The sequence below is a fragment of the Anoplophora glabripennis genome, unplaced genomic scaffold (assembly GCF_000390285.2).
Source record: "Anoplophora glabripennis isolate ALB-LARVAE unplaced genomic scaffold, Agla_2.0 scaffold28, whole genome shotgun sequence".
In the NCBI taxonomy this organism is placed as follows: domain Eukaryota; kingdom Metazoa; phylum Arthropoda; class Insecta; order Coleoptera; family Cerambycidae; genus Anoplophora; species Anoplophora glabripennis.
The window spans coordinates 291,645-318,462 of NW_019416423.1; the positions used below are offsets into that span (position 1 = coordinate 291,645).

The 26,818-nt window shown below is 33.0% G+C and overlaps 1 protein-coding gene across 1 annotated transcript in view; it reads left to right on the forward strand.

Annotated features, from left to right (window-relative positions):
- LOC108909876 (protein Shroom) overlaps positions 1-26,818 on the forward strand; it is a 146,154-nt gene that overhangs the window by 116,843 nt on the left and 2,493 nt on the right. The window contains exon 8 of the mRNA XM_018714316.2: positions 25,555-26,759. Coding sequence (XP_018569832.1) covers positions 25,555-26,759 — 1,205 coding nt within the window. The remainder of the gene's footprint in view (positions 1-25,554; positions 26,760-26,818) is intronic.

Here is a 26,818-nt window from a genome sequence, read left to right on the forward strand (position 1 = left end):
ATATTGAAGATAAATTCTGTATTGTTTGTGATCCGTTTTGCATATTTTGGTCGGTAAAAATGGGGACGTCCAGCTAGTTTAAAAATGGAATTATTTTATGTAGCTACGATTATTTTACATAATATCTATATTTGTAATCAAAATCCGCTTGTATTTTTAATTATTGTTTCCTCGTAAAATTTTGATAAAGTGTTTTTATGAAAAAAGCAAAATAACAAGCCTTTATGTTAATAATGCATAAATATTAAAACTCTAAATTTGGTAACACGACTAAAGCTTGACATTTGTGTGCAAAATCAGTAGTGTCTCTAAGAATTTAAAGATAACTAAACTGTTAAATATATTAAATAAACTACTCCCTAATAAATTATTATTATTTGAATTATTTTCTATATTTTACAACTCATTCGTGACAGTAGATTGTTAATTGAAAAAATCACATTCTTTATTTAGCTTTAATTTGTTCTTCACGTAAAAAATGAGAAAGCTACACAAAGCTAGTAATAACGTGAAATTATGAATATTCGTGGACCGTTTTAGCACACGCATTACTCTTCGTTACGTTATGAAATATCACGTCCTATTTTAACTTTTGCATTCCTCCAGCCGAGGCTGTCTCGCTCCCAGCGTTTGATACACTTATAATAGGATCTGACTTAAAGCAAGAACATTTCATCCGCCGTTTACGACTTTGTTCGGATCCAAAAAATTCCCAAGGCCGGCGGTATCGTGAGCATTCGACCATTACATAACAAACATGAATACCGTAATTCCATGTGGTAAACGTTGTTTTTAACTCGATTAATGTAACATTAGAACATGGTTCTTACAAATGCATGTCAAATTTTTTCAGTATAATTATGTCTCAATTTGTTTTGCGCGAGGTCCGCGTTTTCTAACCGGCGTAAAATTTAAAGAAACGGAATCGTAGAAGGAATGTTTTAATAAATACTTCCAGCAAACGGAACAGTTATCCATTGAAAAAACTCAGTCACGATAAAATAATTTAATGTGTATTATCGAGGAAAGGATTAAATAAACAGCTCCCTGTTTTTGATAGAGTAGCATATAATAACTGCTATGTCATATCATAATAACAAAACAGTTACAGTATCGACTGTAATTATATTAATGCATCTATCTAACTTATATTTCTACCTAGAAAAATTATTCTACTGTAAACTACAATTTCTTAGAAATAAAATATAATTTTTTTTTATTAATCTAAAATGCACATGTTTTGGGTCTTTGTACTGTAAAAAATCGAATCCATTGAGTGAAATGATTGAGTACATTTGAACATTTTGATATTTTACTTATCTGTGATAACATTTGAACTAAAACTGAATAATTTCACTCAATAATAGGTACCCCTAAAATAAATTTTGCACATAAACTCGTATTTGGTACACTTGTAGCTAAATCGCTCCTTTATATGGTTGTCGTGCGTTGTCTTTGTCTATTCCCATCATCCCCATTAGGTCATCTATCTCGTGACGTGGTGTATGGCGTGTATCCCGCTTATCCGACTACTAGATAGTAGAAATTTGAGTAAAATTCACTCACTTCTGTTGCAATAGTTTCACTCATAAAATTTTAGTTGTACTCATACTAATAGAGTAAATATTTCAGTCAATCGGGTGTGGACAGAAAATGATACATTATTGAATAAATATCAGTGAAATTAAGTGAATTTTTTTACAGTGTATTCAATGCTTAAGCAAAGTGACTGCAAGTTATACTTTACTTTTAATTTTGACGGTACTAACACCGCTATTTTAATGTATTTCACATAACGCACAGATCTATAGATCTTTGTTTTTATTATCTAAAATTAACCGACAGCTTTCGAGTACGATATATGTGCAAACTACAACTTTTGATATAAATAACATTGACCGTCAAGTGTTTCTCTATTTTTAAACGTTCAAGTCAATCCCAAGGTTGAAATAAGTATACAAATATTATTGGTATCATAATTTCGTTTAATATAAGACTACTTTAACTCTGAGGAACCGGATCAAATTGATCAATTGAGCCTTTTCACACTGTTCTGTTTTTGTGTACTCTCACTGTTTTTGGGTTTCGCTAAAGAGCACCTATATATCGACGGTCTTTAGCGAATCCTAGGACTTAGTCATTAGACATTATTTAGATCTGAGCGTGAGGTCACTACAATTTATAACAATTTTATTATTGACTATCAACAGTTTGTTACAAATATTTGTTTAAAATATGGTTAAAGATATACAATACGATACTAGTGACTGTTTAAAGTCGTACTTCGTGCTGACCAGGAACGTTATTTTGCTGTTCTCGGAAAAATTCAAAACTTAGTAGTTTTTTTCGTTGCGACTGCTCTGCCAACAGCATCGGGTTTTTTGGATGTCGTTTGCTTTGGCTTGGCGTATGGAGTGTTATGCTTAATCAATGATTTAAATATATCTTCGAGGAGGACTAAATACCGATCTGTTTTAACATCTGCTGAATTTATGACCGACGCTAAAAGTCAGGTAGTCATCTTATCTACCTCTTTGAACATCGTATTGTCTAGGAAAAGGTCTTGGTACAGGTGCATTCTGAACAATTAGTAATTTAACAATAACCTTGCTTACCGAGTCTGTAACTTTTTAACAAACAAAATTAATCGTCTAACCTTTCCCGACACATATACTTGCAGGATTATAATAATGATTAATTCAATTACAAGCACTACCTCCATTTTCAGACGTAAATGACACCCGCATGTAGTGGGTGTACACAAACCCAAGGCCCGTGTCATATATCAATCTGTCCGGATAGATTCGTTGTAGATTTGAAAGTATCGAGATACGAAAAAGTTAATTTGATCAATTGAAGATTAATACCACGACAAAAACCGTTCGGGGTGCAAATTAAAATGAAGCTTCATTTATAATAAGTCCAGAATCTTTCGAATCTTAAAAAGTACTCAAAATATCGAACAACTTGTCTCTTTTCTCTGTTTAAATTCTCCGATTTCTCTGCTACTTTACCATGCTCTCTAGGCACCCTTATAAGTAGAAAAGAAAATGCACGCATGCAGTATTAGATTAACTGAAGGGTCTTTTATGTTCTTCCACAGGATTAGTATTCTTTGAGAACTCATAAGGGGGTGTTTCTAAGAGGGTAATTGATTGGGGGCTGATTCAGGGCGAGCCATTACCAAGCCCTTTTTGAACTGAAATTGCTTCTTTTCAGATAATATATAGATAATACATGACAAAAATTGTGAGTGCCCCGTTGCAACTTATTTTCCCCTAAATAATATTTTAACCATTGGGTAAGATATAAAATTTAATCGCTAGTAAACAACGATAAATACAAAGTGTAAATATTTTTCACTAAAAACTTGAAATGGAATTGTTGCAGCTTACCTGACGATTAAAAACGAATTTCGTTGTATTAAAACGTTTTGCAATTTTATCAGTTAAATCTATCGTTATTACCCAGAAAGTTTATTGGACGTGATCATACGAGTCTGAAGTAATGTCAAAGTTAGATGAAAGAAAAGGGAGCCTCCGGTTACAAATTTTTAAGTGGTTTCAGAGGAAGTGCCTGCAAAGCGCAAAGTGTAAAGTTTGAAAGGCTTATAAGCACTCTTTAAAAACATTTTTTAATAACGAGAATATAAACCATGAAAGACTCAACTTGCAGATCAGTGTCGAGATATTTCAGTTCAATGTTTGATTATAACGTGACTTAGCTTTGATTGCCATTTGAGGATAGTGGGTGGTTTAGGCATTGCCTTTTTGAAAACATCCCCAAAATGTTTAAATGTTTTTCGTAATTTGGAAATAGTTCGATGTAATGTAATGTTTAATATTTTTGCCTTAGAATTGAAAAATATAACAAAATACACACTGTACGTATGAGATCACAATATAATTTTTAATTTATCTTTAAATTCAAGAACTATGCACGCTCTCGTGGGCAATAAAAATAAACGAATGTTTTCTAACTGAAATTTCCCAACTACGTACCTTGTTAGCGACGCTTTCTTCTGATCGTTTGCATAGTGCACTAGATAAAACGCTGAACTGTTATCAGTCAAAAACGAGGTCAGAGCATTTCGTAGATAATGCCGCTTGAATATATAACGAGGCGGTATTTAATAAATTACACAGCATGTATACATAATACCTAATGTAAGACTGTGGCGGATATAACAACGATCTTGTGTGAAATTTTTACGAAGAGGAACAAATAAAAAGGCCAATATACTAACCCAATATAAAAACATCGTTTAAGTGTGTAATTATGCGCGTGAGATAGGAACGGTATCTTTATTAATAGATAAAAAAAATACAAGATGCGGTAGTAGGTTACGTAATCGTAACAAAAACGTTAATTACTCTATAATCTGTTAACTGTTGCTGAATGCATCGTAGTTCCGTTTTCGTAATTCTCCTAAACGATAGTATTTACTACAGAAAAAGCAAAGACAGTCTTAGAAGCTTTAGGGCTTAACTTAAGTTTCAACTGTTCCTTTTTTGTATATAACAGACGCTTGACGACAGGATGTTTTCACAAAACAATGCCCGTAAAGTTGCTTTTGAAGTTCTTGATGTTTGCCGTCTTTGAAGACAGAAGTTATTAAAGTAGTTTTGTGTATCAGTGTTTACTTCCGGGATAGAACGGATAGTAAAAATCATTAAAATTAATGGTACACCGAAATGGTTGTGATAAATGTTTGATGAAATTAAATCATAAACGAAGAGGTACATTATTTTTTTTTCGTAGAAGAATCGAAGAAACGTATTTATTTTATAGGTATCCAAAAAAATATTGTTGCATATTACTGTCGATCTCTGAAAATTTGATGTGAAAATACAATGGAAACAAGACCAATGTCGTGCTACATAAAGTTTTAACTAATCATACTGTGGGAAACTACTCTGCGGATTATATCCCCGTTCAGCACGAAATTACACCAACAATATCTAGTACACAGTCATACATTACTGACAGTACCAACAAGTCTAGTCTTTCCGATCTCAATTGAAGAACCAAGAGATTGACAGGATGTACCAGGTTCGGTCGCTAACACAGCAACTCGGCATTGAAATATTTGAAAAACTTGTTCCTATAGGTATCTATTTGTTTAGCCATACCCATATACAGGTCTGGTCGCCCAGTTAAAGAATGAGCGCGGGCAAACGCGGCACAAACACAGCCGCATTGGGCGACCTGGCCATAAATTCAGTTGTCAACAAATGGCAGTGCAGTGCAGCAATGCGGAATTTGGTGTGATTCAGGTGATTTTAATTTATTATAGGCACCTTCTATTAGTCATTCATATTACAATTGCGAAAGGGAGAAATAAGAGGGATATTTTGTTTACTAATATTATTACAACATGCTATTTCGGAGATCTTTTGAAATGGAACAAAACGAAATTTATCAGTATAATAAAATTGTTTGAGGGCATACATAATTAATATATGTTGGACGTATAATAGAAATTTTCTACACATTATATACAAATTACTATAATTTTGTACCGTTAGTAGAAAATTTTTTTCGGTATGCCTATGAAACTCATTAAATTTTATTGCTAGGCGTTTTTATACCTGTTCAACTGACTTCGGAAAGACTAGACAAGAACTACACTTTTTAGATACAAATAAAAACTCAGACGTCATGGATAAATCAGAGAAAAATATAAGTTCTCAAGACCCCGTTTCAGAATTCTAATTTTTCACACAAATTGTACAGTGTCGTCCAATTTCTTGAGAACGACTGAACTTAGTGATGTACAAAATATTAATACCTACTTTTTGCACACACAAGAGAATCAACATTATTTTTTATTCTCGCTATTTTCAACAAATTTTTAACTGTTAAATTTTAAAAATTCCATGCTTGTGTCAACTTTACTTCAGCGTATTTGGATTTCTTCAGTTTAATATTTGTTGATAACAAAGTAAATATAAAAATTAATTAAATTTGTATGTATGTGCTCATTTTATCAACACTTTAAGTTAATAAGATTGATAAACAAAGATACCTCACATTTTATCAGTAGCGTTACGTATTGCGAAATCGGTGAATCGGTATTTTTCATCATCGTGATTAGGAAGATAACAAATAAATCCCTTTAAACTCCTGGCTTTTTCTTCATTTCCGTTAACAATAAATTTCGTCTCGATTTTAATTAAGAAGGATAAAATAGGATATTACGGTTAATTACGTGCACTCTCTAATGAAGTGTTCATACAGATAAATATTTTTCCGCTGCGCATTTAGAGATAAATTACATTTGAACTTCCAAACAAAGATGCCTTTGTGCACCAAGCGGTTGCTCTCGCGTTTAATATTTCCGGTCAATTGTTTATTTTCATTTTACCGTTTTCTGGTAAATGAAATAATAAACGACTGTATAAATTCGAGGTAAAAGGCTACTTTAATGGATTCGTTCATGGAAATGTGTTAAATTATTCAATTTTATCGAACCACGAAATTATCCTGACACTTTGTACATTTAAAAAGGTTCGATTCAGAATATCGTTGGTACCGCTTCCCATTTTCGAAACGACTTGCCTAAAATATTTGGTATGTATTACAACTTCTAACAGTTTTATGAAAAAAATAAAAAGATACAACCAACCGTGAATGGCATGAGCAATTTGCGTAGACATTTCCTTGCGATTACACATCCACAGCGAAAATATGAAAACATTTATATGGAACTAACTTAATTCGATGCCTAATTAATTAGGCTTTCCAGCATAAGTCGTTCCCGCACAAATCTCTGAGCTAATCCTTAGATCGCAGTGAAAAGCAGAGCTATTATTATTATTTTACGTCATTTTCACTTGTGGAGACGACTCTATTAATTAACAGAATTCAAATTTATATTCTTAATCGCATGTTACTTAAAATATCTGCTGTATGTATATTAGAAGTAGCTAATTCTGTCAGTTTGTTGCTTCCCTAGTGTATAAATACACCAACAGAACACTATCCAACGCTTCTACTAATCAATTTACGACTACACACAGCTATGGCTTGTAAATCGTAATGTTTTTGGTGCAATAACTAATAATAACAGCTGGCTGTATATGCTGAGAATTTTAATACAAACACTTATAGAGAAATACCTACATTTGTTAGACCTTAGTTGGATTTCTTCTGGTTCGTAATATTAAGAGTACCTGTATTGATTTGATGATCATGTGGTTTGTTTTTGGCACTCAGTCAACTGTAATTCGTTGTTATGTAACTCATAATTTGGTACCTACTAGAAATTTTACGCCACACATCTTTATAGTCCGAGGTACAGTTTAAAACATGTGAAAAAATTCTGATTCTGATTTGACTTGTGCCTGTCATAGTGTTATTTCTATTTATATATGCCGCCTTGATTTTGTTAATTAAATAGGATCACTTTTTTATTGTAATTGTCGACTTTTGAGTGTGACCTCGGGCAAAAAATATGAAACTATAGATAAAAATCTTGTTTATTTTGGTCTTAATCGGAGTAATCAATCAACGTTTAAAAGTCGGGAAAATGACCTTGTCATCCTTGTATAAACAAATAATAATACCAGCTAACAGATTGGAGAAGGCATTTCGTACTGTAAATGATGCATAACGTTATTCATAGTATTGATTTATGCGATAAATATTCAAATCTAAATATTCCAAAAAAATAAAAAATGAGAAACCAACATTGTAATGAAATAAAATTACCTACTTGAGAAAATTAGTAAAAACTTAAAAAAATGAGCTTGTTACATTTATAATTATGAATTGAACTTTTAATTAATCTTACGATAAACCTATCCTATTTCGAAACTAATATTTTTTCCAATAACTGTTCTCACAAATCATCGTGTAATCAAAATTAACAAGGATTTATCTCATTTCGAGAAAGTAATTTGAGATAGTTCAAGTATTATTAAGAAAGTGCGCTGTGTAGCTATTTTGGTGGTTTATTTAAGAATCGTCATACTGACGTCATTGATTACTGACTATTACTGACCCGAAAAAATCGAACGTGTATTTTGCCACAACTTATACAGACTACGGCACTGCGGCAAAAAGCAAACTGAAAATATTTCTGCTTTACGTCAATGGGGAATATTAGAATGCCTTATCATTATTTGTTTCTTTATGATTTGTAAATTGTAAAAGCACGAACTTGATGATTTCTGTAATCGAAATTTTTTAAAATTACAGAATTATAGCCAGTTCAAATCTACTTACTCGTAGTAAAAACATGCAACTGTATACATCTAAAATTGTTCTCTCCATTCAACTGAGCAATTGACCATTTGTTAAAAAAACTACAAATCGCAATATAAAGGCTATTACAAATCGCTTCTCACTACAGGGATCTCGGAAACGGTAAGAGATATGAAGTAGCTTAAATGTGGGCAAAGTTGCGTAATCAGGGGACCAACATTATGCCTCTAAAAAATCAAGGATAACATGATTAGTTTTCGAAATATTTGAAAAAAAAACGAAATTTTCAAAATCCGTCTTTGTTTCATTTCAGTCTTGTTTGAGGTGATATCTTTCATGACAACTTTTTGCCCTATATCGAATGGCATAATCAATTTTTATATATAATGTTTCGTCTCTCCAGGACCATCATCTACTTCACGACTGTGAAGTAGATGATGGTACTGCCTCAGCCCGAACCAGATTCAGACGTTTTGTCTCGAAAAATTCATTTTGAATCATGTATTCGTTCCAAATTTATCTATTTTTTATTTAAATTTCTGTTTATTGAGTTATCATACAGTCTACCTAAGTGTCGTTGGACCCTGTGTATATATGCAACTTTGTCCCCATTTAAGATACTTCGTATCCCTTACCATTTCCGAGATCCCTGTAGTGAGAAGCGAATTTGTAACGACTTGAGACCATCTATAAAATCAAGCCAATATTACTCAATTGTTTATAAAATGTTGGGTTTTATGTGTTTAATTGACTTTTCATGAATTCTAATTATTATTATATTCATTGAGAAACAATTTAATTTTTTAGGATTAAAAAGACGGAAAAAACGTTCATCAAATTTATAGCCAAGCCTGACCTTAGTATTTTGAAAAATTATACAGGGTCGCTAATATGCATGGAAACAGAAAATTTAGAGAAGAATTTAAATATGGAATAAACTACAGGGTGTTCCATTAAACTTTGTTTCTTCATAACTTTTTCACTGATCCTGTATACCTAATTTTTCTTTATTGTAATGATTTAAAAAACCTAAAACGTTTTGGTATTATGATTTTTCATATACAAACATTTGGCCAAAAACCACTATTTATTTAAAAACGGTGTCCTTTTTTTATGTCTCTCCAGAATTAGACGCACGTCTAACATGTTTATGGCAAGTAAATGGTGGTTGCGCGTTTATATTTGATTTTAAAATCTATTTTGAACATCATATGATTCAGTCACTGCGAAGCGTTGGATTAAACTGAGACGCGTCGCGCTGATAAATAAGTATTGACGCAAACAATAAAAATCAATGACATGCATCTACACGTTTGCTGTTTTAAGTTCAAAATTCGGCAAGTATCAGTTGGGTGTGTGTGCTTAATGTTCTGTGGGGTGTTTAGTTAATAATTGTGATGTTAACTGATTAACCAAGATATTTTTTTAAGCAGAAAATATATAATTTGTTTAAACAGAGCAACAGAACAAGTATTATGAACATTTATTCAAGCATATATTCAAAACGTGGGTGAAATTATTTATAAACGAACCTAATATTAATTTCTTTAAAAAAATGGCGTTAGCGCAAGTAATTTTAAATAAAAATTATACGAAATAGGACAGTAGTATTTTATATTTATATCTTATTTTTCCCATTGAAAATAATAAAGGGATTTACTAGTATTAAATTATATACTCTTATCAAACTAAAAGTAATATATTGTAAGTTAATTTTAGAATGTACCAAATCACGTGAAATTCCACATTTTCATGTTCAATTAATTTTTGTGCCTACCGGCCAAATATTTCGTTTTCAAAATTGTAAGTACTTTGAAATTAAAAAAATACTTTATACCTATTAGGAACAAAATTTTCTTATTTAGAAATTACATAGTAACGCACAATGATAAAAAAAATAATTAAATACACAATATTAGTTGAGCCTGAACAGGTTATATACAGGCTGTTACAAATTCGCCTCTTACTACAGGTATCTCAAAAACGGTAAGAGATACGAAGTAGCTTAAATGGGGGCAAAGTTGCATAATCAGCCTCAAAATCAAGGTTAACATGTCTAGTTTTCGAAATATTTGAAAAAAAAATTGAAATTTTGGAGTTTTTGTTTCAGTTCGTCTTGTTTAGGTGATATTGAAAAAAGAAGAACACTTTCTCATGGCAACTTTTTGCCCTTTATCGAATGGCATAATCAATTTTTAAATGTAACGTTTCGTCTTTCGTATATCCTCATATAATTTTTAAAAGATAATTTCTTTATTGTTTAGATTAAATTTGCAAATGTCATAGAAAGGACAGTAATTCTTTCTGCAATTAGGCGCCTTGCGTGAGCTACTAGCAGTGAAACTACTACACCATAATCTTTACCCATTTTAAGTTGCCACATAAAAAAACTGCACTTTCTATTTTTGAACGATCTAAGGTGAGCACGATTCGTATCTATCCGAGGGAAAAGGCTCTCTTAGATAAAATTAAACAGTCGCAAATTAACGAATAACAAGGCGGTTAAGGTTGTTGCTCCAACTTGTCCTCCACTGAGTCATCAAAGTTTAAAAATCTGTCACGTAGTTGAAAATTAAATTATCTAGTCACATGTGCGAAATAATTTGCCCGTATAAGTGTGGCGTTTTCGGTGTTTCACACATTGCCAATGAAGTTGTTGACAGCTGGGTGTTATTAATAAAAATAAGGTGCATGCGCTCGAAAATCTGAAGCGTAAGCAATTGTGTGACGTAAGTTTCACGTAAGCTGCATTTTCTGTTCTGTTTCGGGATTATAGAGCAAGAGCAAAATGAAGAAGAGTCCTATTTCATATTTTGTTGTTGAATTTATGTTTATTTATCTAGTTTACGTGTAGCTTTTTTATTATCAGGACGATTTTGTAAGCCGTAAGGACAAACATAATTTATCTAAAATTTCTTACTACTTTTGCTTTTGGTGTAATGTGTACCCACCTCTAAAGCAGAATATTTTTATTTCAAAGAACTGACTGTGCCAAGCAAAAATAGTTCTTGCAATGTTGGCTATCTACTATTATTTTTGAAGTACTACCACCACTAAATTGTTATTAACAATCGTTTTTCAATGTTCCGACTTAACTAATAACAGAATTGGTTCAGCGTGGTGAAACTTTGACAAATAATAAAGAAAAGCGTTTAGATTCCGATTCAATTGCAACTAAGCAATTGAAATAGAATGTTGTATGGCAATGAAATGTCACTGTAACACTTCAGGCAACTTCTTCCATGGAATATAAAGTAATAATAATGGTTGATATATGGATGTTTGTACTTGCGGTTTGCAATAAATTAGTAATACAGACAGCTAAGCCCCAACTATTACGTTTTTCTGGGTACAATTTACATGCTGTAATAGTCAATTCCTAGAAACAACTCATCTTTAACTAATTAATGACAAATATCATTAAACTATGTTTGTGACAGCGTGCATATACTTTAATATTTTTTTGTGCAACACTACTTTACAACAACTTATATCTTGTTGTTGAACCCAGTTAAGGAAATAATTGAGACAAAATGCAAGACAACAGTGAACTCAAATCAATTGAGGTGTTCAGAGTTTTTAAATTACCAGAAATATTCGACAATTTACTGCCTGTGTCTCATTACTAAAATAAAACTATAAAACTGTAAATTCTTCCTTGCTTGCTTCCTATCATGTCATTCTAAAACTTTAAAAATCGTACGGAGACGTTTATATGCAGCTAATTTTACAAAAAAAATCCAAGAAGCCGTTTTAAGTTACGGGATATTATATCAACCCCGCCATTAATTACAGTTATGCAATTAATAATTTGTTGCCTTATTATCAATTAAAATAAACGGGTCTAGGACGACAGCAGTGTCTATCTGTAATTAATATAATTTAGAGGTAAAGTAGTCGAGATAATTAAAATACATTAAAACCGACTCATGCAACATCGCTATCGGCCTCTGTAACGTATTAATCAAATTTATTGAATTGTATAAACTGATAAAGTGCATCAGTAATAAATTATTATTTAAATAGGCTTTAAATAACAACCATATGTTGAGTAGATGCATCTTATCTCGGGAAAGATGTGGTTGGTTCTGTGTGACTTTAAGCAAGTACAAATAGTAAAAAACATACAAGTAGTTTTTCCTGACAGTTAAAAGGTAGAAATCAAGCCGGTTCAAAAATATATCTACTGAAAAAACAATCAGTGGTCAACTACAAACTAAATCACCAAAAAATTTAAACTTTTTGTAACCTGTTACAAAAATTAACAATTATTCTGATTTACAACAACACATTCGATATGAAAGTGACCAGATGCGTTTGTTTATAGATATTTTACGTGAACAGCAGTTATGGGTTTAAGATTATTTGCACAAATTTGCTGAATGTGACAACCGCCTGTTCCTTTCTAAGATAAGCAGCAAACATTTATTTCTGTTTGCCTCGCATTAAAAACGCTAACCTTTCGCCGATTCCTCCAACGCAAGCCTGACTTATAACAAATTAAATTACGTTTCTGAACGTTCTTCGGTGCAGAAAAGTGAAAATAAATAACAATTATTGCAAACGATTATGACTGGAATTATGAGACGGGGAGATAGTTTTTGCCTCTGGACGAAAAAGCTTCATTTGCTGGCTAGCCGTAGGAGATTTTCAATGAAAGTTTATTAACGATGATTAGAAAATATGTGTATTATAGTTTCAATAAGTGCATTAAGTTCATGTGTCAAAAAGTATCTTTAAATTCATCAGTGTCTGTTTAAATATATTTTTTATAAAAAACAGAATAAATAATCATTATAAAAGTTTTAAGGTTTGGCAAACATTTATTTACATGAATGAGGCAGTTGTTATAACACACTTAATTTCCTCGTGAATTTTATATGATAGCATGATGTCATAATTACAAATCTCGTTATTAAACTTACCACAAATTATGCAAATCTAGACTTTAGGTTGCAAAAATGTAAAATAATATCAAGGAATATAAGCTAAAACAATTATGGTGAGATGGAAATAAAACGTTTTATTTTGAGGAAAAAATAAAATAAAGTCAGCAAGAAAAGTTACACAAAAATTTTTAAAAATAAATTTTATAAGTGGGTATATATAATGCTTTTTAAAAAATATATTGTTAGCTCTTTTATTACGCTAAATCAAATAAATTCAAAACATTTTCCTAAAATCTTCAAATCGAACGATATTAAACAATTTATCAAAAATCTAGATACGCAAAAGTTATCTAATCTGATAGACAACACTTTTAACTGATGACACTGAGAGAAACAACTACCCTGCGAGCTACATATCCCATCCAGCATTGAATTACACCAACAATATCTAGAAAATAACTAGCAACTACGTCTAAACTAAAAATATAACTGCGAAGTTTTATTAAGCACTATTAACATTAATAAAAGCAAATATCAACTGAGCAAAATATTTTTACTGGAAGCTCTATAGGGTGTTGCAATATTCCAACGAGAAAATTGTACAGGTGGTTACCAGAGAAAAAAACATAGGTCCCCAAACGCTTATTTTTAAGTTGTGATAAAGTTTTATTATTTCTTTAGTTATTTTTATTTATTTTATACTCCTCCTGATAGATGAAACGAGTACCAATGGTATTCTATTCCCTCGTCAGTTAGGCTACCACCATATTTGTACAGTTTTGCTTAGAGCTTGCCAACAGACCGCGAAAAAGTGACCATAAGTCAAATGTTGATAGAATAGAGTTAAAAATACACAAAAATCACAAAGTCAAAAAGGTCAAAGATAAACAGAGAAGATATCCTTTCCCAGAAGAAAAGTCAGTGTCGTTATAACAAGAACAATCGTGGTCCAAAAAAATATATCACGCTGTAGTTTTTGGCCAGAGAATATAAAACAAAATTAAATAAAATTAGTCCAATTAATAGAGGTTATGTTTGTGACTTCCACTGTCCCTCATCTCCCGATCTCTCGGCCGTTTTTGAGCACGTTTGGAGGAATTTTTCACCTATTTCGCATCATTTTATCGGAAAGTTAGAATATACGTTTTGTAGTATTGTATTTCTACTTTTTAAATCCGGCAGAAGAATTAAAATCGGACCACCTCCAAAGCATCCAGAAGTTTTGCAAAATAGTGCACCAAAAAATGCAAATTGCAATTGTGCCAGAACTAATGGTTTGATAGCGCTGCTTTGTGCACACCTAAAGTACATATAATTCAGCACTTTTGTGCACAGGGTCAGCTGTACAAAGTAAAAAATGGTGGAGTAATGAATTTTTAAAAATTCTAAATTTTCCTATTTTTCCGGGTTTTCTTCTTTTCTGATTACCCGATGGGGTCGATGACCTCTCGTTTTATTCGTATTTCGATTTTCTACAAATTGTTTCTTTATCGCATTCAGACTGCTAGTTTAGGTTTTATAAGCAAGAAACTTTTAAAAAAATCCGTTTTTTACATAAAAATGTTTATAAAAAATTAATTAATTTTTCAGTTTTCAAAAAAATGTATTCTCGTCTTATATTTATCCAAGTAACGCACTAATATACTCTGCATTTACTATAAGCTGTTAGCTAAGGAAGCATTCAGGTCCTCCGCGTTTCAGAGCTAATTCCCAAAATGATTGATGCGAGCGCGAAAAGCCCGTCGCATCTACCATAAAATCCTAAACGCGAACACATCTCACACGTCGACGTTTCTCCACTTTCCAACATTTTCAACGACCGTCTGCGTACTTTTTGCCTCAAACCCCTCAATTAATGCAATTGTTGCATTATTCATGCGACAAGTAACGACCTCTCGTGGAATGCACAAATAATTACCCGTGTAATGACTTAATTAACAGCGTATTAAATCGGGGAATAAATTGTTATAATGACCGGGGGTTTTGCATTTCTCAACTAAACTACCACAGCCTTGCGGGACACGACGTTTCTGAAATAAGTATATCACGTTCTCGGATGTCCCAGTTGACGTTTTGAAATATCGGAATGTGTTCAGGTGGTACAGCGCATAAATCGAGCGTACACGTAATTTCAGTTTAATAGATCGTCTTAATGAATGCTGATTAAAGATATTTATCTACTGGATCGCGGAAAAAATCGAAACATTTTACACTGGCTGATAGAATGCAACTGTAGAGACCTAACTTTTTTGCCTGCGATATATGTTGATCCCAATTGTCATTCCTTTAAATTGTGGCACTGTTTACAGCATTGCATTCACAGTGCAACACTTAAAAATTAATTAGGAATAGCTCACATGTACAATTACATTTTCGCGTTATTTCCTCTTACGGAAAAAAAAGAAAACGAAATGTTACAAACACCACCATAACTCTTATTGTTAAACGATTAAGTAGACCGTTGTTTCTATGCCGGATGATAAATAGCTGGTCGTTAGGTAACGCGATGTTTCCCATCGGTTTTTTATTGTTTCTAATTCAACACATCTCGGCTTAGTCATAGGAATCATTACAGAATTTATAATTGATCAGTTCCTAGTTGGTTTCGCAACAAATCGTCAATTGATTTTGCGGGATGACATAAACGGTCCCATTAGTAAGTAATTTTAATTCAAGCAATGGTTAAGTGTTTCGGTTGGAATCTAATAAGACTTATAAGGCAGCAGAATCGTGCAAAAATAGAATTACGTCCACCAAACATGTTTTTATGTAACTAATTAAAAAATCCCGCAACGAAATAAGGCCACTACGAATTTGAAAGTTTCTAGTTAAAAACCATTGGACTGATGATACAGATTATAACAAATCAATACTTTAGAAGTTAAAATCTAAAGATGTCACTGAACATTTTCTTTAAACGCTCTATGAAACACAATAAGACGGAATCACATTCAAAATACAAAACGGCATAATACACTAAGCACAGAAATTATGGGATATTTAAAAAATCACAACATTTTGGGTGATTTTCAGAGCTGTAACTTGGAGGGAAATGGTCGTAGAGAGAATAAAAATAAAAGGAAATTGAAGCTTCAAGTGTCTAGTTTCCGGATCTGGAGTTTAAAATTTTTTAGCGTCAGCAGTTTTTGAGTAATCATAAGAAAATCAACGGAAATTTTTGTTTTGCAAATATTTGCTTTTCTTTAAAATGGTAAAAAATCATTTTGGACTATGGCAATCAATTACTCGGGAAATAATGGTCGTACAGAATATCCAAACAGGGATTTGAAAACTGCAAAGTATTCTCTACAAGTCGTAATTATTGGTTTTTGATAAAAAATATTTTTTCGAAGTGAAAAAATATACTTACTGTAGGTAGGTAGGTTGCGTATTAGTGCGGTGATATCTGCTCATTAGCAATCGTATAAACGACTTTTTGAAATTGATTACCTTCCGGAGTAATACGTCCCGGGTACAGTTAGAAAACAAACAAACACACACACAACCGTATTTATTAGGCATTGTTCTGAAAGGGGACAACGCAGTAGCAAGAAGAATAAATATAACAATGCTATAAAGCAAATTGTATAACAACGACAACTTTAAGTCGTGCAACCTCTTAACAATAGACGTAAGCCGTGTCATTCGTCGTACGGTCTACTGACTGAAAATAAAAAAAATATATCTGTGCGCACCACCGGAATAAAAAATTAGATAAGACAACGTGTTTGTTGATAATACCCCTCAAACAAACGTCAGTGTAAAAAACAAAGTCGTTTTACAAGTGCCATATTTTTTTGGGTTTTAATGATTGATTACTACAATCCTAAGACAGGCGTTGTATTCTAAAATTTTATGATCTTTCACAGTTTAGTCCTGAACAAAACTGTATTCCAATATTTTTAAGTGTGTATAAACAATTAAAAATCAGATCAATTTTATACTGACCAATTTCTAACAAAAACTATCATAATATCTGCTAATTTAATTCAGATTATTTTTTGTACAATCATTTTTGATACATATTTAACCAAGTTCTCAAAATGTTATTCTTTCGAAAATGTAGGCATCACAATTTAAAATATTTTCCATCAGATTGTACACATGGGTTTTATAACATGTGGAATAGTGACGCTTTTTGGCTTTTTTCGTAAAATTCAATGTTTTCGATAAAAATGGCAAAATGTGATCGAATGCGTATCGTGATTCGCCAATCGGGACACCCTGTATACTCAATAAAAAATTTGTAATTGTAATTAATCAGTATTTTTTTATTTTGAGAATGCTTTAGAAAGCTACTTAAAATAAACAATTTCTCGGTACGTTGTTCTGCTGGGAAATGACACATGGAATAGCTTATAGTTTTATAGGAAAGTCGTTTGTATTCTTTTAAGAAGCCACTAATAGGATCATTAAAAATCGCAGAAAGAACTGCGTATTTTACGGACAATTAAAGACTAGTAAAACAAAACTGATCAACTACGGTTGCGACTGGGAAAATTGTCAGCAGTTACATCAGAATACAGGATGCGTCTCGTATAATCCAAAATACGAACCAATGATACATTGAAAGATGTATTAGTAGCTGTAAATACATAAAAAGCTGTTATTTTTCTACATGGTTCCATTTACTATACTTATACTTATACAGGGTGTCCGGTAAGTACCTCCTAATCTCTCGGGAGTGTATAGGGGAGGTCAAAATAAAACTAGTCCTTCCACATTAGGAAAAAAATTATAGGAAGGACTAGTTTTATTTTGACCTCCCCTATACACTCCCGAGAGATTAGGAGGTACTTACCGGACACCCTGTATAATTATATAATTTTTCATTTTAATCACATTTCATTTCAAAGCGAAAACAACGTGATTCAGACCACTTTTTTAAGTTTTGAATGAAATATACGCTTTTTTGGCACACACCTTTTTGAACTTTCTACTATTTTTTTAGTCTGCATTTTATTTTGTATTCTGTACAATTCAACAGTATTTATCTAAACAAAAAAAAAACTCATGAAAATGGTATCCGTAAATTGTCCAACCCTACTTAACGAAAACCGCTCCTTCTATTATTATAACAGTAAAACACAGCTCAAAAAAAATTTTACTCTCTCACAGCGACCACAGCGTGCAGCGACCTTGCGTTCTATTCTTGCATAAAACACAGCAACGAAATGTCGATCTTTAATTATTGCAGTTCGCCGTAGAAAGTCGGCACGGAAGGAGGCGTTCGTACCCGCGAAATGAACTCCGGATATGGCAAAAAGAAAAGCAAATTTCTAATCGCGGCTCGATCCCGATTTTCGCAAAAATCTCCGATGTCAATTTACTGTTGAGCTTATTCACGTCGTCGGTAAAGGATTGTAACCTTTTCGAATCTGTCTTCGCGATCTCGTGCATTGTAACAGGAAAGAATGTATTTTCTTACAGTTTTTGTTGGGCGCCGTTGATTGTTTTATAAAGCACGTAAAATCAAGATAAACTCTCTTGGAACGTGTAATTATCCAGAGGCTGTGTACGTTTCCTCGGTACGCATTGCAGCGTTAGAAAACGGCGATTATATTTACATTTACAGGAGTAAAAATAACACGAAAAATGCTTTTCTCTAATATATCCAGCTTAATGCTTTCTAGAATGTAAAGTCGTAAACAAGTGAAATAGAATAGTTGCAATACCGATCGTTTTTGCTCAAAAACGATATAGGCAATTTATTGATCTTCACTTTAATGTGGAACAAACGACATGAAAGTGTTTAACTTAAGGATTAAATCCTGTTTGAAAAATTTCGTATAATAAATGGCAAACAGTATCCATTTTTTTCGAAGATAACGGTTTTTAACTTTAAGATAATTTCGGTCAAAGAAATAGTGCCAAAATTTTAATCACCCGTCTAATTCATCGAAAATCAAACAACTTTTGTCTAATATTTTTTTGAAGGTTTTTAAGATAAATTATTAAAACTGTAATTTTTTGTTACCTGTTACTAGAACATAAGTGAACTCAATTGAGTTAACAGAAAACCGAAAAAATACAGTAACATGAGAATTAGTAAAACATTTAATATACTTATTTTAAATCACATGCAGCTCGTTAGGGTTAGTTCAATGAGAAAACACCAAACAAAAACATTATTTTTTGACAAAATGCATTAAAAATGGTTAAAATGGTGGTACTTATTTTTGAGGCACCCGGTATAAACACATCTAGGGAACTTAATCATTTCCGAGAAACAGGATGATCATATGAATGATCCCTATTAAAGTAGAGCAAAAAATTGTAGGTCTTTTATCAAAGGAAAATCGTGTCATCATTTTTAGGAAGCGTAAGGTGAACCATTTCAAATTTAAAATGAAATTGTATGTAAAATCTGAAATACCGCTTCATACGCACTGTATCCTGGTAGAAGCTGTAGTCGCCCAGGTGCATCGAGTGTACGAAGTGGCCGGTTATACGTCAAATACTGACCTGGTGAGTTTGGTCGTAAATCAGAGACCGCCTCCAGAAAACAAGTAAATAGCAGTGGCGCGTACAAAGGTGAAATGTAGTACATATGTGGAATTTGAAAAACAAATTGGATTTCTAATAAATTACATTTAAAATAAATAGTTTATGATAATAAAGGGAATAAGTATATATAATTGTTAATCGATAATGCATAAAGAAATTATTCAATTTCTAAACCCATTAAAACCGTACTGCACTGGATCCCTTCACAGGCGATGATTTATTACTTTGCACCGAATATGATCCTGGCTTTCACTAAGGCCGCACTGACAAAGAGCGACCTGCAATTTCACAGGTACTATAAAAGCACGATCTCTCTTGTCAACTAGGCAAATCGATTTTCTGATAATAGTGTGAAAAACAGAAACTCTGCCCCGGCTAGCATCGAATTATACCGGGAATATCTGGTAAACTAAGATAATTCGTCAATCGAACCCACTAGTTTTAGACTTATTAGCCCTCATCGACTGACAGTTATATAGTCGAGTGACGGAATCTGTAGTTTACCGATTTTTAAGGATTGGTGTTTGAACTTTGCAGATGAACATTTTCGTTAGGTATCTAATTATCAACATTCATCAAAGAGAACGCAACCAGAAAATGTGTTTTCTTTTCCTCTAATTTATGCATATTTCTTGAGCACTGAAGATATAATTTTATACATATTAAACACATTATAAAACAAATATATTCTGTATAAACATAAATTATTTTACATATTCTTCCGTGATAGTACACCTTGTTTTTAAATAAGAAATGAAACCCAGTGAATATTTATTAACACAAATGCGCTTTATTCGATATGTCCGAGGGTCAGCAGTAATTTTATGGCAAAAACATCACGTACTTTGATTAAAAACTAAATTATTTCCCTAAGCCTTGTCATTGAATTGGGAACAAAGTAACACGATACGAAAAAAATATAAGCTAACGACTGGAATGTAATATTTTCATATTAAATATATAAAACGTTAGTATTCGGTTTCATGTCACAACGCAAACAACCTTCACTTTATAATACATAAATATTAACTGAATAAATAACGCTTCAGGAAACCAGATTACCGTTGTATGGTAATGACAAATTGTCGATACACCTAATAAAATAAAATTAGCAAAACGACTTGCTCCCGTTTTGCTCTTCTGAGGTTTACTGTTACTTTGACTTCCTGTGCAACTGTTTTTACGAAATGTTGCAGTCGAGATTAATTAAAAGTACCTAATGGCGTAAAATTTCAGTTAACCAATAACTGAAATTTCTGTTAATTACAAGAATCTGTTTTATCGTAATCGGGAAAAGTTGAAAGTGGACCTGATTTTTTTTGTATGACTAATTTATTTTCGGCCTTGTTTGTTTTAAGTAACTATAATCGACTTTAATTTACAGCAGGAAAATATACAGGAATATGTTTTGCTTATATTTAAAATTAAGAAAGTTTAAGTATGTTCATCTGCTAATATCTTATGTATTTCGTAAATACACACTACATAAAGTACACAGAAAAAGTTACTGGATAGTATGCTGAAAAATTCATATTCAAACCAATATCTCTTTCAGTGAAGTGCTGATTTCACTCATCCAACACAAGTGCAATATTAAGAGAGTAGATTTTAATTCTGAACGAAATCGATATCACTTTTTTAATTGATAATCTGTAAAAGTATGAAATGTTTATGTTTCTTAAACTTTGCTAAAATTTCACCTCAAAGTGCGACTGCTGAAAGGCTCGTTATATTACGGTTTCTCTTAATTAATTAATTTTTGCAACCATATGGTCTGGAATTAACCAAAATTTAACATTCGCATGGCTTTGCCTTCTGTCCTTCGCTGTCATTTGTCTGTTTTTGACTAACGATAAAAAGTGATTGCTGCTGTAAATAATTATTAATAGTAAAAATTAAAAAGAAAACGAAATCATAAAAATGGAAATCACACTTCTGATAAGTACGTAAATTGTCCATTTAGATATTATATCAATCAATTTTTGACTGTATTATCACACTGATTAGTTATTATTATACTTTTGCGAAAATACACAGGGCGTTTTCTAGGAAGTTCCACAAATTTAATGACTCGTAGAATCAAAAAATTAGAATTTTTTCTTATAGGTCATAGATCTAACGTCAAAGAAAAACGCAAATGACTGTCTCAAAGTCAACCAGCTAGGTACTATTTTTTAATGTATCTAGTGTAAAAAAGAATAATTTTCCACACTTCAGGTATAGCTTCCAATCTGGATCAAAGTTACTTTAATGCAATTTTACTTCTTTAAAAAGCTATTTTTTAAATTTTGATTTAACTAAAATTAACATAATTTTTTAAATATTTTTACAAGTTTGTACTAGATAACTTGATCTATATCGTTTTAATTTCATCCAAGGAGGCTACCCATAAAGTATGGCTCATTTAATTTCGGACACTCTGTATATTACGAAAGAGAAGCTGGTTGACATTTCGCTATAATATGTGGCATACGTCATATAAAACCTAACCTCAAAATACTTTACAAATTTCAATGCACTACATTGTTTTTTGGAAAAAAGGACGTTTAAAATTTAATTTAAAAAAATCGTATTTGACCGTGATATCTTAAAAACTTTGGCCTTATTCTTTTTATGTTCCCCCCTCTTGTATGTATGGTACTTTTTCCAAAACACCCTGTATTTGAAAAATAAAATTATTAATTCTTTTCCAAAGAACCGAAGTATCGATATTTTTATAGTCAACTAAGATTCACATTAACTTAACGTTAAAAAACGACTTTTAAAAGCAAAAAATTTTTACTTTTTTGGCTCTAATTTTTGCAATAAAATTGCTTGAACGTTATAGTTCCTTTTAACCTTGTTTTTTTTAGATATACTTAATTAATAGCCTATAACTTTGAACATGAAGGGAAACTGAAAGACAACTGTACTACCACAAAAATATTACATATTTTACAACCGGATCCGGTTATTATATTTGGGTAATAAATCCGCAGCTGTGTGCCTCGAACCATGAAATTTTATGATTATTCCCTAAATAAAGACAGTCCTGTAGTTGTCGAGCAGTTAAAACAGAAACGGCGCCATAAAATTAAATATCCCTAGAAACGCCGAACTGCAGGGCGATATAATGGAAATTGCTTCGTAAAATAACGTCGGGATATAAAAACGGTGCGAGAGACACAAAGAACTGCTTTCTATCTTCTTTCTATGTAAGGTTCATTTGAAAATTTTACTTTACTTGTATATGTTCAACGGTTTCATATAATTTACTATTTGTATACTTTTGTGGACATCATAGTGTCTTCGATGTCTATAAATTTGGCAACCCTGTCTAGCTGAAAGAATCACGCAAAGTGATAGTGGTTCAAGTTCACAACTAGACGGAATGAGGTGAGACTGAGAGTTCTCCTGTCTCTCAACACGTTTTCTTGTCCTAAGGCGAGAACTACGTCGACCACTTGCAAATATAATCAATTACGGATATTATAATTAAGCCGTATGCATGGGTTCGGGGATATCTCACCGACACAGACGCTCACATTAGAAAATTATCCACATCCACACCCAGTATGGGTGCATATGGCGGCAATCACAAGTCATTAGCGAAGAAATCTAGTGAGCTGCCTGCGATTACGCTCGTTCGTCTGGCTTGTGGAACGACTTTCTTCTATATATTCATAATTTGTCTGGAATGCCAGGGGACGATGCGACGCAGATGTCTTTTATTGGTATTAGATGATGGAAAGCAAGCTGCATTCCTCAGGTCCAATTTATGCGTACGCATGCTGGAAAATTGATTAGTCTACTATTGGAGTATCGTTACATCATGGGATCGTTATTTGGCCCCATGGTAATTGACCCATTTAAGAAAGTCAAAGGTTGGGAATTGGAGGAGTTCTACTAAATGTGGGTCAGCTAGACATGTGCCACTATTAAAAGCAACAAGAGTAACATTATTTAATTAAACAGAATAATGAAAAACTTTGTTACAAATTCCCTTCTCACTACAGGGGCAAAAGATACGAACTAGCTTAATGGGGGCTAAGTTGCGTAATCAGGGGACCAACATTATGCATCTAGAAAATCAAGACTAACATTATTAGTTTTCGAAATATTTGAAAAAAAAACCGAAATTTTGGAAATCAGTTTTTGTTTCATTTCAACCCTGTTTGAGGTGATATTGAAAAAAGAAGAACACTTTCTCATGACCACTTTATGCACTCTATCGAATGGCTAATCAATTTTTATATGTAACGTTTCGTCTCTGCAAGACCATCAACTTCATTTTTTTAAATACGACCCTGGAAATTTTATTACATTTATTGCAAGCCTTTATGATCCCCAATACTGTACTGCCTCAGCCCGAACCAGATTCTGACGTTTTGTCTCGAAAAATTCATCTTCAGTGTACATATTTGCTCCAAATTTATTTAAATTTATTTAGATTTCTTTGTTTATTGAATTATCGTACACTGTGAGTGCCGTTAAACCTTGTGAAATCCATCTAGTTATTTAAACTATCACTACCACGCGTTATAATAAAACATTCTAATTAAGGGAATACGCCGTAGTAAATTTCATTCAATTCTTTAACACCCTGTATCTCGAATACCGAGTCCCGCAGGAAAAAAATTTACAGAGCAAACTGTATATATTTTTTGGTAATGAATCTAGTCCTGCAGTTTCTGTATTTAAATTGGAATCACCCTGTAGTATATTGCTATTATTTAACGAATTTGCAAAATTTTGACAAATATTCCTGTTCAAAAAATATAATATATTATAAAAAATAAAAAATATATTAGACTATAATTTATAACAAATCCATCAAAGGTTATACCGATATGTCGAATATGTCAAAAGCATTGCGAACACGCAATTTAAATATTTTATGTACACATTCGACTGCAATTTCTCGTGAGAATTTTCACTTGTGCCAGTTAACCCGCATTTACACTGTTGATAACAATTAATTAAAAATACGATTTTAATTATTCTTACTGCCAGAGAATAAAAACGAGAGTTTCGGTTTCATTTTAAGGTCATATCTTACTAAGTAGTGGTGAGGTGAAAGATATTCCAAACGAAATGTCACTCTATGCTTTAAACGGTGTCAGATAATAGCAATGAAAGTAAATTTCTGTTTGGTCAGAAATTTTATAATTTATTGTCGAGAAGGAAAGTGATATTGGAGTTAAGTGTGTGAAGTATCCAAAATAAACATGCATGTGGTGTTTAGAGCTTTATTTATAATGATATTTGTAGATACTGCTTTAATATAGTTCGTAAAATATTTATTATATGTACAGAGCTCATCCTTGAAAGCGATCTCCATTGTTGTACATAAACAATAGAATGTTGATGTACCAGTTCATTAGTAAATTTGTTTTGTCTTACTTGAGGTTAAGATTCCTTCATTTATTTTGCTTTTTTAATATCAGCGACAGCATTTGGGAAGCAACAAACTCATGACAATGAAATATGTGGTTATCATATTAATACATACGATAAGGAAGATTATTCACTTACACACGGGATTTTTCTGAATTACTCATAGCGTTATGTTTATTTGCTTTGTTGCATGCTTAGCATTGATTTGTTATGGTGACATTGCTTCAGTTCTTATCTGTAATAAATAAGCAGGAGTATGTATATTATGATCGACAAAGAAAAAATTAAACATACAAATACGCAAATTTCAACATCAGTAGGTATAAGCTTTATGTCGGTAATGGTTCGATGACTTACAATAATACAGGTGTCTTTAATTTAAATTTTACCAGATAATTCGAAGGTTAAAATAAACATTTGTCCAAACGAAACACATGAAAGTAAAACGTTTGTTCTATAATTACGAAACAAAAAACCCATTACATTGAAATTTGTAACGTGTTATTGTCAATTTTTGAAATTAAAAATATTTTGCTATTTAAGACCAGAGTTAATATACTTTTTTTTGTTACAGGAGCCAATCCAAGGCAGCCTACCTAGCGCCTCGCCGGGACAGAGACCGAATAGTTCCGGACTCGGAGACCGGCAGCTACAAGAGGACGATGTCCCCCAACGGCCATGCTCTGTCCCCCGAGGTGATAAACGAATCGCAGCGAGTCAACAGCCGGGAGGCCATCTGGCCCCTGAACAGAAACAGCAAGGATCTGTTAAAGAACAACAATAACATACTGAGGAGGGCCTCCGTAAACGAGAAGCAGAAGAAAGATAATTGTGATGAAAAAGAAGACTTAAAACCTAATCTAGCTTTACCAGACGTACTTCCGGTAAATGTCAAACTGCTCGGGCCTAGATCTCAACAATACAACAGGCCAACCCACTTGAGTTTGTCGCCTCTAGACAATGATCATATGACTAAATCTTCACCAAAGTCCCCGATGAAGTCACCGCCTTCTTCACCAACCAAAAGTCCTGCGAGGTGTTCCCCGTTTTCACCTTTGCGCTCCGTCAGCTTATCTCCAGCAGCATCGATTTCCACAACGATTAATTCGCCTGTAATACGCACATCGTCGGTAACCACAACTCCTTCGGTTACAACGACCATTAACTCATCGGTAGTACACACGTTTCCAATCACTTCTCATACATCAGCGTTCTCTTCAAGTACCACAACGTCCACCTTGACCACCAGAAGTTCCCCCGCTCCCATCTCCTTCACCCCCGTCTCGAGAATCATAACAAATCCTCCACCTTCCCCAGAATCAAAAGGCGCACACTCCCCTTCGGAATCCCCTAAGAGGTTATCCCCAATAATAAAGCCTTCCCTTTCTCCCAGCACCCCATTGAAGCTATCCCCTCTCCGAATATCCCCCCACACAAATTCTTCTAATCAGAGCACCCCCCTTCACGTATCCCCTCTCACGACGCCGACATCCTCCCCTAAATCCCCGGTAACTCCAGAATCATCCCCTCCGCCTTCTCCAAAGAAACCGGACGACTATCCCAGGGTCATAGAAGGCCTACAATTAATTCAAAGGACTGAAGTTGTTTTAAGGGTTAACACAACGACCACCGACGCGGCATCACAGACGGAAAAGGAGGAATTACCTCCGACACCTTTACCTACGAGGAAGAAGTTGCAGGAGGAGATCGAGTGCGAAAAATTGGCAGAGGATTTTGTCGATCACCTACCCACTTCAGACAGATTAAAAGAGCTCTTGGGTAAGTGATATTTTTCCTCCTCTTGATTCGTCTTGATCAAATTTTTTCTCTTGTTCCAG